General features: G+C 35.4%; 1 protein-coding gene across 1 annotated transcript in view; it reads left to right on the top strand.

The window, feature by feature from the left end:
• The first annotated feature begins 5,808 nt into the window (after nt 1–5,808).
• Nucleotides 5,809–14,150, top strand: part of LOC109110913 (N-terminal EF-hand calcium-binding protein 1-like) — a 29,196-nt gene continuing 20,854 nt past the window's right edge. Inside the window, exons 1-4 of the mRNA XM_019123865.2 lie at nt 5,809–6,198; nt 7,303–7,327; nt 8,953–9,061; nt 14,048–14,073. Of these exons, the coding sequence (XP_018979410.1) occupies nt 6,112–6,198; nt 7,303–7,327; nt 8,953–9,061; nt 14,048–14,073 (247 nt within the window). The 5' untranslated portion in view covers nt 5,809–6,111. The remainder of the gene's footprint in view (nt 6,199–7,302; nt 7,328–8,952; nt 9,062–14,047; nt 14,074–14,150) is intronic.

The raw sequence follows: 14,150 nt of genomic DNA, 5'->3' as shown, positions 1-14,150 counted from the left end.
GAATCTATGGAGTATTGTCAAGAGGAAAAGGCCTCTGAATTAAGCTGAAGGCCACTGTCAAAGAAACCTGGGCTTCCATACCACCTCAGCAGTGCCACAAACTTATCACCTCCATGCCACGCCGAATTGAGGCTGTAATTAAAGCAAAAGGTGCCCCTACCAAGTATTGAGTACATGTACAGTAAATGAACATACTTTCCAGAAGGCCAACAGTTCACTAAATGTTTTTTTTTTATTGGTCTTATGAAGTATTCTAATTTGTTAAGATAGTGAATTGGGGGTTTTTGTTAAATGTGAGCCGAAATCATCACAATTAAAAGAACCAAAGACTTAAACTACTTCAGTCTGTGTGCATTGAATTTTATACACAAGTTTCACAATTTGAGTTGATTTACTGAAATAAAATGAACTTTTCCACGACATTCTAATTTTATTGAGATGCACCTGTATATTGTGTGTGTATGTATATATATATATATATATATATATATATATATATATATATATATATATATATATATATATATATATATATATATATATATATATATATATATATTAGGAGTGTACACGTATTCATACCGTACTGTTCACGGGGCAAATTCCAAAGGAAAGTGATCATCCCTATGCCTTTGAAGGGCAGGGTCCTTGGAGTGGGGACTTTGGAGTAAGCAGGGCACGTGTGTGCCATTATGTAGTCGTTTGGAATGCACTGGACAAAAAGAGCGACGTGATTTCCTCATTATCTTCAGCTGGGATGTTCCCGTGACAACGGTGTCATTCCAAACACACACACACACACACACACACACACACACACACACACACACACACACACACACACACACACACACACCTATAATTATTTATATTAATAATAATAATATTTCTTTATTTAATAACTGGGGGCTCCAGTCTGTATGGAAGCCTATTTCTGTCTCATAAGACAATAAAGAAATAAAATAAATAAATAAAAATACATACATACATAAATACATGCATGCTTTGGTATACTTTGAGTCTCTTTTCAAACTTTTTTTAGATTTAGTACAAACAATATTTTTTAGTGTTACTGAGTGACAGCATAGAATTATATGAAAAGGCCCAAATTGAGCATTGTGAAATGAAAACACAAAGCTGTTCTGATGTACAGTCACTTTACATCATTTATAGCATTAAAGACAATCTTTTTTAATGCTGCCAATCGCTGCTTTTCCTTTAGAAATACAAATCTAGTTTGCTTTGTAAATCCACTGAAGCACTTTGACGGGTTGACAAATGTAACTTCTTCTCTTCCCGTTTTCTGTTTTTAAAGTTCTTTCATCATTTTCAAAGAGGCATTTAGCCTCTACAAATACACTTAGTTCAATAGCAAGAGTAAAAAAGAAATGGCTTCAGCAAACACTGGGATTGTATTTAAAATATGATAAATATATAATAATAGCCAGCCATAGCTCTCCAGTGTTATCAGTGTTCATCATATTTGACAGCCTTTACCTTTATAACAGATTCTGTCACTCCTGGAATGCCGCCACACAAGCTCTTAACTGTGTAGTTACATACGAGTAACATATAATCACGAGAAGTTGAGTGGTGGTTCTCTCCCAGATGAAGCTGGTGTCCTTTTTTTTTGCACACTTCACATTAGCATGAACCATAAAAGAGGATCAAGAATGGATGGAAGGTTATGGAGGCATTGGACTTTACCCTGGTTTTCATGAAAACACTTTGAATGATTTTATCAGTATTTGTGGGAACATGATCAGACTGGAATATGGGAATGACTTGAGAGCACAGGGTTTGCATCATAGCCATTCATTTAGGTATTACCACACTGAGCAATCATCAGACCTGTCTGCCATGTCATTACAGATCGTCTGCGATTTCAGACATTGAGGGTTGAAGGCAACAGTTGGCTTGTGTATGAATGTAGAAACCTGACTCATCTGGCCACAGTACATTTATAAGCACTCTGCTCAAGGGTTATGCTTTTGTTCTTTTTACAACAGATTATGAGTCTTTGTGCATTGCATACAGTCTTTAAATGTGGCTGGTCAGTGAGTTGCTTATATAATTCTGTGTTAGTTTTTGTGGGTGTGTTCTTGTGTGATTTAGCAGCGGTCCTATTAATGAGCTTTAACTCGAGACTACTAATTGCTACCAAACTAATGCAACTTACTATTTCAATTTTACTGTACTTATTAAGTAATCAGTGATTACACTGATTCATTTGAAAACTGAAATGGTGCCAGGCAAAAGTTTGGGACATGATGCTTCTGTCCTTGGCATGTTTTACCACAAGATGTCGCTGCTGTTTCACTTACTTCACGGAAATATTATTTGTGTTCATTCACTTGAAAATGACCACAAGATGTCGCTGCTGTTTCACCTTTCATTCACTGAAATATATTTGTGCTTCATTTCATTTTACTTATTTAGATTTTTTTCATTTATCAGTGTTTGAATTTTATTTTTATTTTTTTTTTTTTTTTTGAATTTTACTTAGTTACATTTTTTTCATTTCACAGTAATTGCGTTTACTATTTTTTTTTAAAGATAGGAAGGTAGAAAGGAATTTGTCAATATAATATCACAAAAATCGCGCGAAAAGCAATAAAATTTTGCAAAGAAAATAAAGTTTTCCAAACTAAAAATTAAGTAGTGAGGAAAATAACTTTTTTTTTTGCAAACACTGATTTTAATTGCGCAAAACAGTAAAGTTTACCGCGCGAAAAGCAGTTTTTTCTGTAAACATTCATTTTCACTTGCGGTATTATCTACAATTTATGTGCACAACCTGTTTTGACGTTTGGTGTGGAGTCTAGGGGGCGTGTAGCGCTGCATGTTTTTCCTGGCGCTTCACGTATCTGCGCCGCTCTCGCTTTGTGCACTGATCCGAGGTTCTGGTGATGAGGCAAGGGGCAGGGCGAGTACAAGCTCTTCCTTTTGCCCTACAAAAACATGGACAAAGTATCGAGACGCAGCTAACTTTTTATTAAACTGTTATGTGTCATGAGGCAGCGTTGTGCCTGCAAGAATTGCAAAACATGCACATTGTTGTTTATTTCTCTCGGATAGCAGCTTTTTTGCATTTTGAAAAACGCATATTATTCGCAAATCTAGGGAACGTCTTAAGTTAAATTTTATTTGCACACACTGATCTTAGCGTTGAGATGTCAAGGAGTATAGTGCAGGCTGTTAGGCTTGACGTGCTCATCCAGTTGTTATAATGGCCCGTCTCTTTTATATTTATTTGATACATATCGATTTGTGACGCTGTTTTGATCATATGAGGGAACTTCTCTAAGTCTAAAAAATAAACAGCGTGAAAACAAACTGTTAAGCTCATCTAGGTGTCACTATAAGGCACACCTTTATATTTTCTGATAAATTATTAAAATAAATGACGTCAAAATTGCTACTTTTCATTTACCAAATGGACGGCTAATTTAAAAGCGCAAGCTCAATGCTAGCAAGATTTACATACATATTGTTACGTTTATTTGAGCGATGTTATGAAAAATATGAATGTGTGGCATTATAGTTGACTACGAAGATGAACACTTTACAGTATGTTTTATGAAAGTGAGTCATTCTGTTCAATGTTATTGAGAGCTTTAAATGTGTATTTAGTGCATTCGTATAATGAAAAGTAGCAATATTTTACAAGTTGTTACAGTTTATTTTAATATATTATGAAAAATATTTGAAATGGGTGTGCATTATAGTTGACACCTAGATGAACACTTTACAGTATGTTTTATGAAAGTTGAGTCATTTGTTCAAATGCTATTGAGCTTCGCAAATTTATGGCATATTTTAAATTTGAGCCGATTCGGGAATGCAAATTGCAATATTGTAACCTTTGAATTACATTACTTTTAAATAATTATTACACAATATAACAAGGTCAATTAGACAAATGCAAGGAGAATGACATTATGAGTTGACACATGGATGACAACACATTGTAAAATTGTGCTCATCCTGTGAGTCATTTATCCTTGCATCAACTATGAATGTTAGAGACCTTGTATAGAGTTTTTGCGATGGTCCCTTTAGAGAAAAACGGTCCCGAGATTTGCGAATATGTAAAAGATTGCTACTTCAAGTCGCCAACTTTATGCCAGTCACACACTTTTATAGCATTAAATGTGTATTGTTTCATTGGTTAATGCATTACATGTGATAGACAGTGTTTGTTTAAGATTCTGAAACCTGTGGGAAGGACGCCAGCGCACCAGACAGCGTTCTTGTTCACTTAGTTCAGAGTTACTATGCTAGTTTTATGTGTAAAATTATGCAAATCACTTCATAAACTATACGTACATCATTAAAGAGGTCTACGACTCAAAGTTTTATATCGATCTCGAAGGACTTCGTTTTTCATTTACATAACCCCTGGCATAAATAATAAATGACTGTCATTGTAAGATAAAAAAAAAAATAAGCTCGAAATCTTTTGGTTTAATTTTTCCACGAGTTTAATGCAGTAAACAAACCCGCGTGACCATAGCAACCTGAGATTATCAGAGATTGATCAAATATTTTTTATCCATCCCACAGTCCGTTGATCGTGTCTTTTATGTAAATATATGTGGCATATAAGGCTTTTATTTTTTTCTCATTATATATATAATATATCCAAGTGGATGCTGCACACTGCTGGTGTGTTGAGGAGAGACCCCCCACATGATCGTACAGCGAATTGGGTTGTACAACATACATTATACAAACGCTATATAATGCATCATTCAGTTAGTCATATAGGCTAGACCGTATATAATAATAAATTGATACGATAATATCTATTATTAAAATGGGGCTTATATGTTTTAATATTATTGTTATGCGTATTTCCCGTTTAATTGTGCTGATTATAGGGCTATATTTAATTAATTGTTACGCTTTCTTTAATCTGTTGTATTGCTAACCCTAATTAACGTTCTTTGTTAAGATTAGTGGGGGAGTGTTTTCATTACAAATGAAACTAAGCGAATTTATTCATTTATAATCTTTAGTATTTATTTTATAGGGTTTTATTGTTAAATTCATCCATCCTCTAAAGTGCCCTTTAAATGAAAAGTGTAATGAAAAAGTAGCAATATTTTACATATGATTTACAGTTTTTTTTAATAATTATCAAAAAATATAAAAGGTGTGCATTATAGTTGACACCTGGATGAACAGTTAACAGTTGTTTTCATGACTGTTTAGTCATTCTCCTTGCATGCTATTGACGTAGCGTTAGAGAAGTGGTATAGTAGTTTTCGCATAGTAACTTTAGAGACGGTCGTGGATATGAATTTGGCGAATATTCGACGTTCCAACGTCAAGCCAACTTTATGCCAGTAAAAGCTAGTGCACACGAGAGAAATCATACAACAGATGTGCATGGTAACAACTTCTTTAACTTGAGCAAACGCTGCTAAAATTACACATATCATTTGTTTGTATATAAAGTTAATAAAACGAAAACCATGCATGTTTTAATTCTAGTGAATAAAAGGAAGCGATCAGCTCACCCTACTGCACGCATGCATCTGCTTCATCATGAACAGTACATGATGAGAGAGCTGATCGGGACCGAATGTCACATACCTGACATGATGACAAAAGTGTCATTGTTGCGATGAACTATGCCTTCAGTTTAACTCTCCTGTTAGCACGAATGAACTTAGAGGCAGGCACACAATCAAAACATTATTAAGATTGACATGATGACAAAAGTGCTTTCGCGCGGTATCATTTATGTTTGCAATTCTTTATTTTTTGTTTCCCCCCAACTATTGTTTTCCCCCCAAGTTTTCCATTATTCTTTCATTTGCTTCCAAACACACACACAAAAATAGTTTATCCCCGCTGAGACAGGTAGAGAATAATGACTAGCGCGCAAGCACAGCTCAAAGCGAATGTGATTGGTGCTCGGCGCAGCATCAGGAGACCTGTGGCTCATCACTGGACGGAGTACAGCGGGAGATTCTTACAGACACAGATCAGAACGCACGCTCCTTCACCCTGCACGCGCACTTGTGTGGACAAATTAAGCCTTATTACTAAACCTAAAGCTAAGAGTTTCAGTTAGATAATTATTCACCAGAAGGAATCACTATGGATTGTTCTGAAGAGGTGCAGTCACTCTCAGATGAAGCCAGCACTCCCATCGAGTTGAAGAAAGGCATGTCAATATTTTTGGATGTGAGTATTTTGAAAAACATTTTTTAAACCCTTGTCTGATATATATAATAAGCTTTCCATTGATGTATGGTTTGTTAGGATAGGACAATATTTGGAGATGCATCTATTTGAAAATGTGGAATCCGAGGGTGCAATTTTTTATTTTTTTTTTTTTTTTTTTTTTTTTTTTTTTATTATAAAATTTTGTTTTTTGATATTTTTGTGTGTGGGATTTTTAAATATATTTTTGGAACATGATCTTTACTTAATATACTAATGATTTTTGGCATTAAAGAAAAATGTATAATTTTGACCCATAGAATGTATTTTTGGCTATTGCTACAAATATACCTGTGCTGACTGGTTTTTGTGGACCAGACTCACACACACACACACACACACACACACACACACACACACACACACAATGAACTAAATTTAGTTGGATCTCAACTTAACTGATCTCAGGTCTGAATGATGAAGTGGTCTGGTGATGTGAGACTGACATTCTTCTTGATATTCATGTTATGCTATCATCATTTAGTCTGTTTGCAGTCATCATGCATTATGTTAATTAGCATATAATTAATTAGTCATTATGCATAGTTTATACACATTTGGTCATTAAATCTCTTTTCTGCTCTGTAATGGATGTGGATCTTCTTTTACAACAAAGACACGTTCTAAAGAGCGATTGTAAGTGCGGTTTTAGTTGCTAATGAAATTGTAGTGTGCTGTCTAAAGAGCTTCTCCTGAGACATGAGGTGTGTATTGTTAATTATCATACAGGAACAAGGAAGCACCGGTCCCTGACAGATTGGTGGCATAGTTTTTCACTCCTCTAAGCAGGAAGCTATATTCAGCACAGTCTTGGCATGCCTAGCAGAGGACCATATTTAGAGTGTGAATATTCTCGCTGTGAATTGGGACTTTATTTAACAGACCACTACAGCGCGCCTGGGTGTTCAAAGTCAACACAGCCATCATCACTTTTTCTTTCATCTCTGCTCTTTTTAGGCCCCGACCTAAATAATTTACAGTGCTAAAGTCCCTTTACATGATCAGCGCAGCATGATTTTTCCATGGCCCCTAGTTATTAACTGATATTGTCCTGTTTGCTTTCAGATATTGAGAAGAGCTGATAAAAATGGTAAGACATTGCCTTCCTGTGCACCTGTTGTTTCCTGCGTAATAAAGTGTTTGTTTTAGTCTCGTACACATTACTCTAACTGTGCATCAATATGTATGAATGGTTGTCCATTCCCAGTCTATGATGTTGCTCTGTTGTCATGGAAACACTAGATGTCCATGTACGTTTCCTAATGTTAGTCAGTATTTTAGTAGAGCGATACAAACAAATGTCACTGTGATCCTTCTTAACATCACTTATAGTTCAGTTTTAGCAGCAATGGAATTAAAAAAATAGCATTAATTAGATTTCTTATGTGAAGCTCAGTGCAGTCAATGTGAATTCAAACTCAGTTTTTTTTTTTTTTTTTTTGCTTTAGAATGCATACAATGCATACAATAATATGATGGTTTAACGTACAGTAACTGAAACAGAAATATATACACAATAACTAGGTAAGATTAAAATGATGTTCATTGCAAGTTTATGTGTCTGAATAGTGTGAATGTTGTGTCTAATTGTGCATATTGAAACAAAATACATTTTAAAAGTATTTGTATTAATTTTAAAATTATTAGAAATGAGAATTGAATACATTTTATGATAGTTTAATCAGTCTAATTTAAATGTGAACTTTCTGTTAATCCTATTGTTCAATGTAATTGAATTTTAAACTAAACTAAACCTTATATGTTACAGATTGTTTCAAAGCAGCTTCACAGTAATAAACATGTAAAAAATAGCATTAACAATGATGCAATTTCATTTTCTGCAAATTTTCAATTTAAACTGTAAAGTAGTGTCATTATTCAGCTTCAGTCAGTTCAGCATTAATTCAGTCCTGTCCGAGTTCAGTTCTACAGAAGGTAAGGTCGCCCTTCAGCTCAAATCCAGTTCAGTGTTGTTTCAGTTTGGTTAAAAAACAGTGTTGATATTGCAAAATCAAAATTTGATTTGACTATAAAGCAGCTGTACAGAAGACAATAATGTCATCATCCAGCTCCGTTCGTTTGATATCAGTGAAGTCAAATTGATTATATTGCTGAATATTAAGTGTATTTTAAACCCAGACTAAGCAAACAATAGTGAAATATTATTTAACATCACTGAATCAACCTTAATACGTGAATTTACACAAACAAAACTCATTTTTATTGGTTAAATTAGGTTGAAATGTCCCTTTATGGTAACAGTTGCAGGCACAAGGATTTCTGCAGACCTCTTTCTCTCTTCCTTATATTGTGTTCTTTCTGAGGCTCTTTCACTGCATTTTATTAAATGTTGTATATTAGTAGGAGTGTAGCACACGGCATGTGCAGCAGTACATTTCTTCTATTTTGAGTATAGGCTGGCATGACTCACCTGTCACTGTTTGTTTGAAAACCTCTGGGCGTCTGCGTCAACTAACACGAGCCCTCAGCCCTGTCGCAAACATTGTCTCGCGGCATCTGTGTGTTCATGTTTTCCCAAACACCTGAGATCTGATGTGCATGAGCTAAATTGAAGGATGATGAACTTTGCTTCTTTTTTTTTAAATATAGATTGAACACTTTAAGTCTTTTTAAAATCTGAAATACTTTTATGAGTTAGATTTTTTTATTTATTTTTTTGAAGGCAACTTTTTAACCACATTTTCCTCTCAAAAGATGATGGGAAGCTGTCCTTTGATGAGTTCAAGGCTTATTTCTCAGATGGTGTTCTGTCAGCAGATGAGTTAAAGGAGCTCTTCCATGCAATTGACACTCATAACACAAAGTAAGTACTGCTGCTTTTCATTCACATACACATACTAATGACAAGGCACCATTTTAGGTGTGGAAATGGTGTGGAAACCTTTGGACGTCCTATAGGAAACCTTTAAAAAAATGGTGGTTTTCCAGGACAAAATGGAACTGTACTGCCACAAGTTTCCAAGTTCCGTACTTAGATACAATCACATATCCAGAATCTCAATGTATTGACTCTCAGGAATATACAGTATGTGTGCTAGAAACAGTGTTGAAGTCGAAACCAGCTCATTTAAGACAGAGTCCAGGCAAAGATCTGGTTGCACCAGCTGAGTAAAACAACTTAACCCATTAAAATGTTTGCTTTGCACCATTAAACTTAATTGAAACATAAATGTGTAGAAACTAGATATTTAGAAAATTCTTATATTTGATATTCAGAGTAATGGAATAAACTCCCACCCTACATATTTATAAATACTAAGGAGATATGAACCCTAAATGGTGCCTCAAGTATCTTTTGATCATTTTTACAACATTTTTCTTGCTGTATGATTTTGTCACAAAAAAAGGCATCACTTTGTAGTAAGCAAGCAAGAGCTTCATTTTAACACAGAGCTGGAAGCGTTGACTTCCACCCAGCAGCCACTCTGTCCTGATGATGTCATTACAGCGGCAGTGAGAACGAGGGTGTGCTGTCTCTCAAACACGACACACTCCTGTCACACTGATGCTTATCGCGCTTCTGGCTTGTTAGACAAAGCCATGTCAGTGGTCCGTGCTGATTTGTGTGTTTGTGCGAGAGAGATAAAGAAGTTAGCTTTCTTCTGAGTTTTTCTTGAATGAAAATGAAAGGGTTCAAAATTGTGCAGAAATAATGCATGAGATGTCAGAGGAATGACATGTTTGTTTGTTTTTTTGTGGGAGGTGAAATACCAAACCTATTTAAAGGGTTCAACCAAAAATAAAAATTGTATAAATATCCCAATATTTGACAATATGTTGTGATTAATGTAATCTGTGTATCATATGTTATAAGGAGTAGATCTTCATGTTGCCTTCACCTCCTCGCAGAATGATTCCATGTCACTTAAGTCATCTTGGTTTCCATAGCAGCAGCTCTCCTGGCTGGTACATGCTCCCTTTGTAGTAGGTTTTTGATGTGGCTGGCGATTTGGTTTGATGTAGTATTTCAAAGAAAAAAAATGCTTTCGTTTGCCAACATAATGGTCGGCTCTTCCCCTTAGCACAAGCATAATATTGTTTTGGGTCAAGCATCAATTATTCATTATGATAGATAGTAGCGATTAAAGTGTGAACCTGATAGCTTTCTCAGGAAAATGTGCACAAAGTAACTCCACTTGTTATACAGTACAATACATTTCACCTGAAGTATGATCCCAAATCAAAAAAATGTTATTTTTGTTTTGAAAACTATTAGTTATGTAAAATTAAGCATTATGTAAAATTAACCAGGTATATAAACACATCCGTACAGAAGTCATAATTCGCCATAGTTTTTAGAACTGGCAATCAATTGTAATAATTATTTTTAGTTATTAAACTATTTTGTGCAAACTTGTTACTGCATGATGTGTGCAAGTAAAGAAAAACAAACATTTTTCTTTACTTGCAGACATGTTTTTTTATTTGAAAAAAAAAAGGCTGTTAATTTTAACTGTATTTTTGACACATTTAAGAGTTTTAGGTCTTATTTTGTACTCTATTTCTGGAAAGTAACAGCTGTATGAATCTTGTAAGATGAGGTTCCTGCATTTACATTCAATATCTCAGACACTATCATATACAGTGCTCTCCATAGGTATTGGAACAGTAAAGACAAAATTGTTCAAGAAATCTGTAAATATGATTAAAAGATGAATATGAGACAAAACTACAGAATGTCACATTTTATTATTGGGTGATTCAACACAAAGATGTTTTACCAGCTAAGAAGACTTTTAGAGTTTCATCTCCCTATATGATATGAGCATAAGTGTGATGAGTGGGGCGGGGCCGAGAGCCGTGGGAACGGAGCGAGGCCGGTGGAGTGATTGGGAAATGAGCGACACCTGCTCCACTCACCACAATAAGTATTGGAACAGTTGTCTCACAGGTCTTTCTAAATGATCAGCTGTGTCCTGTTGCATTAATTCTTCAGATATTAAAAGCAGGGAATGTGTCTTATTAGTTATATCGATTGCTTCTGCATTCCAAGTCTTGCATTCGATGATGACACACAAACTAGGATGAAGACGAGGAAGCCGACTCTGAAAGAAAAGCAAGCAATTTGGATGCTAAAAGAAAAGAGGAAGTCTATTAGATCTATAGGAAAAACAAAGGGCATGGAGAAATCAAGAGTTTGGAAACTACCGGTGACATCAGCAACCAACGACGACCTGATTGGCTGAGAAAAACAACAGTAGTTGATGATAGACAAATCATAAAAGCTGTGAAAATGAACCCTAAAATACATGTCTGTAAAATCACCAACAACCTCCAGAAGGCTGGGGTGATGCTCTGTCAATCTACAGTCCGCATGAGAATCTGAGACAGAATTACAGAAGCTACACAGCAAGATGCAAACCTCTGATCAGCACCAAAAATAGAATGGCAAGATTATTCACAAATGTGAGCCAGTAGAGTTTTGGAACTGAGTTGATGGACCAATGAGACAAAGATTAACCTTTATCTAAGTCATTGTAAAGCAAAAGTGTGGAGAAAAAAGGGAACTGCAAATGATTCTAAGCATACAACCTCATCTGTAAAGCTTGGTGGAGGTGGTGTCATGGCATGGGCGTGCATGGCTGTCTCTAGAACAGGACCTCTTAATTTTAATGATAACTAAATGTATGATGGCAGTAGCAGAATGAATTTGGAAGGGTACAAAACCATCTTGGCTACCAATATTCAAGAAAATGCCACCAAACTCATTAGAAAGGAGATATTGGATCAGGACAATGACCCAAAACACCCTGCCAGTTCAGTCAAGGACTTTATCAGGGAAAAGAAATGTAAAGTCTTAGATTGCCCAAATCATTCTCCAGATTTAAATCTGATTGAACATTAATTTCACCATCTGAAGAGGAGATTAAAGACACAAACTCCCCAAAACAAGCAACAGTTGGAATTGGTTGCATTAAAGGCCGGGGAAAAGCATTTCAAAGCATAAGACCAATAGTCTGGTGATGTCTATGGGTTGCAGACTCACTGCTCTGATTGCACAAAAGAGATCTGCAACTAAATATTCGCTTTTAATCTTTCACATCTGCCTTAAATTCAACTGTTCCAATTATTTTGATCATATGTAATTGATGGATGAACTCTAAAAGTGCTGTCCTTTTTATTTGATAAAACATGTATGTGTCAAAAGACCTAATAATAAAATGTGACATTCTGTAGTTTTGTCGCATATTCATCTTTTAATCATATTTGCAAATGTCTTGACTCCACAGCAGAGAAAGCAATTTTGTCTTTACTGTTCCAATACTTATGGAGGGCACTGTATGTGTTTGATATGTCAGAGAAAACAATTTAAAGCATGACTTCAAGTGTACCGACAGAGGTCTTTATCTAAACATATCCATTCCACCATCACAGATCAGATTGTCCGTATATGGATTATCGCAATTCATTAGTCACAGACAGAGAATCCTGAAACGAGGATTCCTCGAAAACGTTTTCTCAGAATAATTCACAAATCTTTCCTTGAAAGTGACCTAACCATTAAAATCTAATCTTTAGGTGTGAGAAGATCGCAGGGTTTTTTATGTCTACACTGAAAAAAAATCAGCTCACTAAAATTGAGAAGGCAGAAAATTAATGATAGTGATTTTTATCCATTTTAATGACAATTTCAATCCCTGTAGCCAATAACGCTTTAACCGGTTGAATTTTTAACCACATTATTATCTGAGAGCGAACTATAGCGAGTTATAGATTATTTAGTGTCCATTACATTTAGGTCTGTCTTTCTCTGGTGTAATGTCTGGGGGAGCAGGTAGATATGACATGAGATATGAAGATTATTGACAGTGTAAAGTGGGTGCATCTTAAGGCCTTATTGATGTGTTGTTTTTGACTGTTTATTGAAGGCTTTATCTTCCGCTACGAGGTCTAGCTCAATCAGTTAACAGTTCAGCCAAAACGCAAAGCCCCCTGTGACTATGTTTTATCCAGCAGGTCTAACAATAGTCATTTTTTGATGTCCTTCCATCCTTTAGAGTCCAAACAACCAATGCATTGCCTCCAGACAGCTGCCAAATGCTGCAAATCTTCCACCCACTGTGTTGCAAAAATGATTAAACGGTTAATCACTGTCACTCTGTGAAGCTAATGGAAATTGCTGTTGAATTTTGGCATTTTCTCTCAATAAAAACTCAGTTTGATGTTCAGCGCGAAAGTAAAATATAAACACTAATTTTACCTTTCAGCCAATTTGCATGTTCCCATTCATTATTACCGCTCCATTTTCAATCACAGTGATGTTTTAATACCAAAAGTGAAATATGGATAAAAATAAACTTGAATTATTCTATAAAATATTATATAAAAATGTTAAAAAATATAAATAATATGATATAAAATGTTATTTATAAATATATGTGCTGTTTTATATTTAGTTCCTCATGTCTACATTTTTATGGTTTGTAATAAACAGAAAACATAACATTACATATTGTGTATTCTGACTTTTCCTATTCTCATCCGGTGAGATGATGACTTTACCTCACGGCATTGAGCCTCTCATCAGAGCAGGGCTGAGACATGGACTTGTCAGTGGACTCAGTGTTTGCCTGCTGGGTGTTATTCAGGGTTAGAGATTAGCTGTCTTATTATGACCCTCTCTCATTAGTCAAACATCACAGTCCCGAAGGACCTGCCTTTGAGCGGGATGCTGTCTGCATAGCTTGAAATCAGCACAGAACATTAGATCATGTTTAGATACAGCTTACATGTCTCTTAACATGTTGTGGAAAAGAAATGAATATGTCTGCTTATGGTCTGTTTACAGCAATGTGGACACGGATGAGCTGTGTGGTAAGAGTTCACACTTTTTATTGTCAGTATTACTGGGAGGTTCACTGTGATGATGACAAGATACTTGAGGCAGAATT

The sequence above is a fragment of the Cyprinus carpio genome, chromosome B19 (genome assembly GCF_018340385.1).
Source record: "Cyprinus carpio isolate SPL01 chromosome B19, ASM1834038v1, whole genome shotgun sequence".
Lineage (NCBI taxonomy): Eukaryota > Metazoa > Chordata > Actinopteri > Cypriniformes > Cyprinidae > Cyprinus > Cyprinus carpio.
This window is presented reverse-complemented; position numbering and strand designations above follow the sequence as displayed.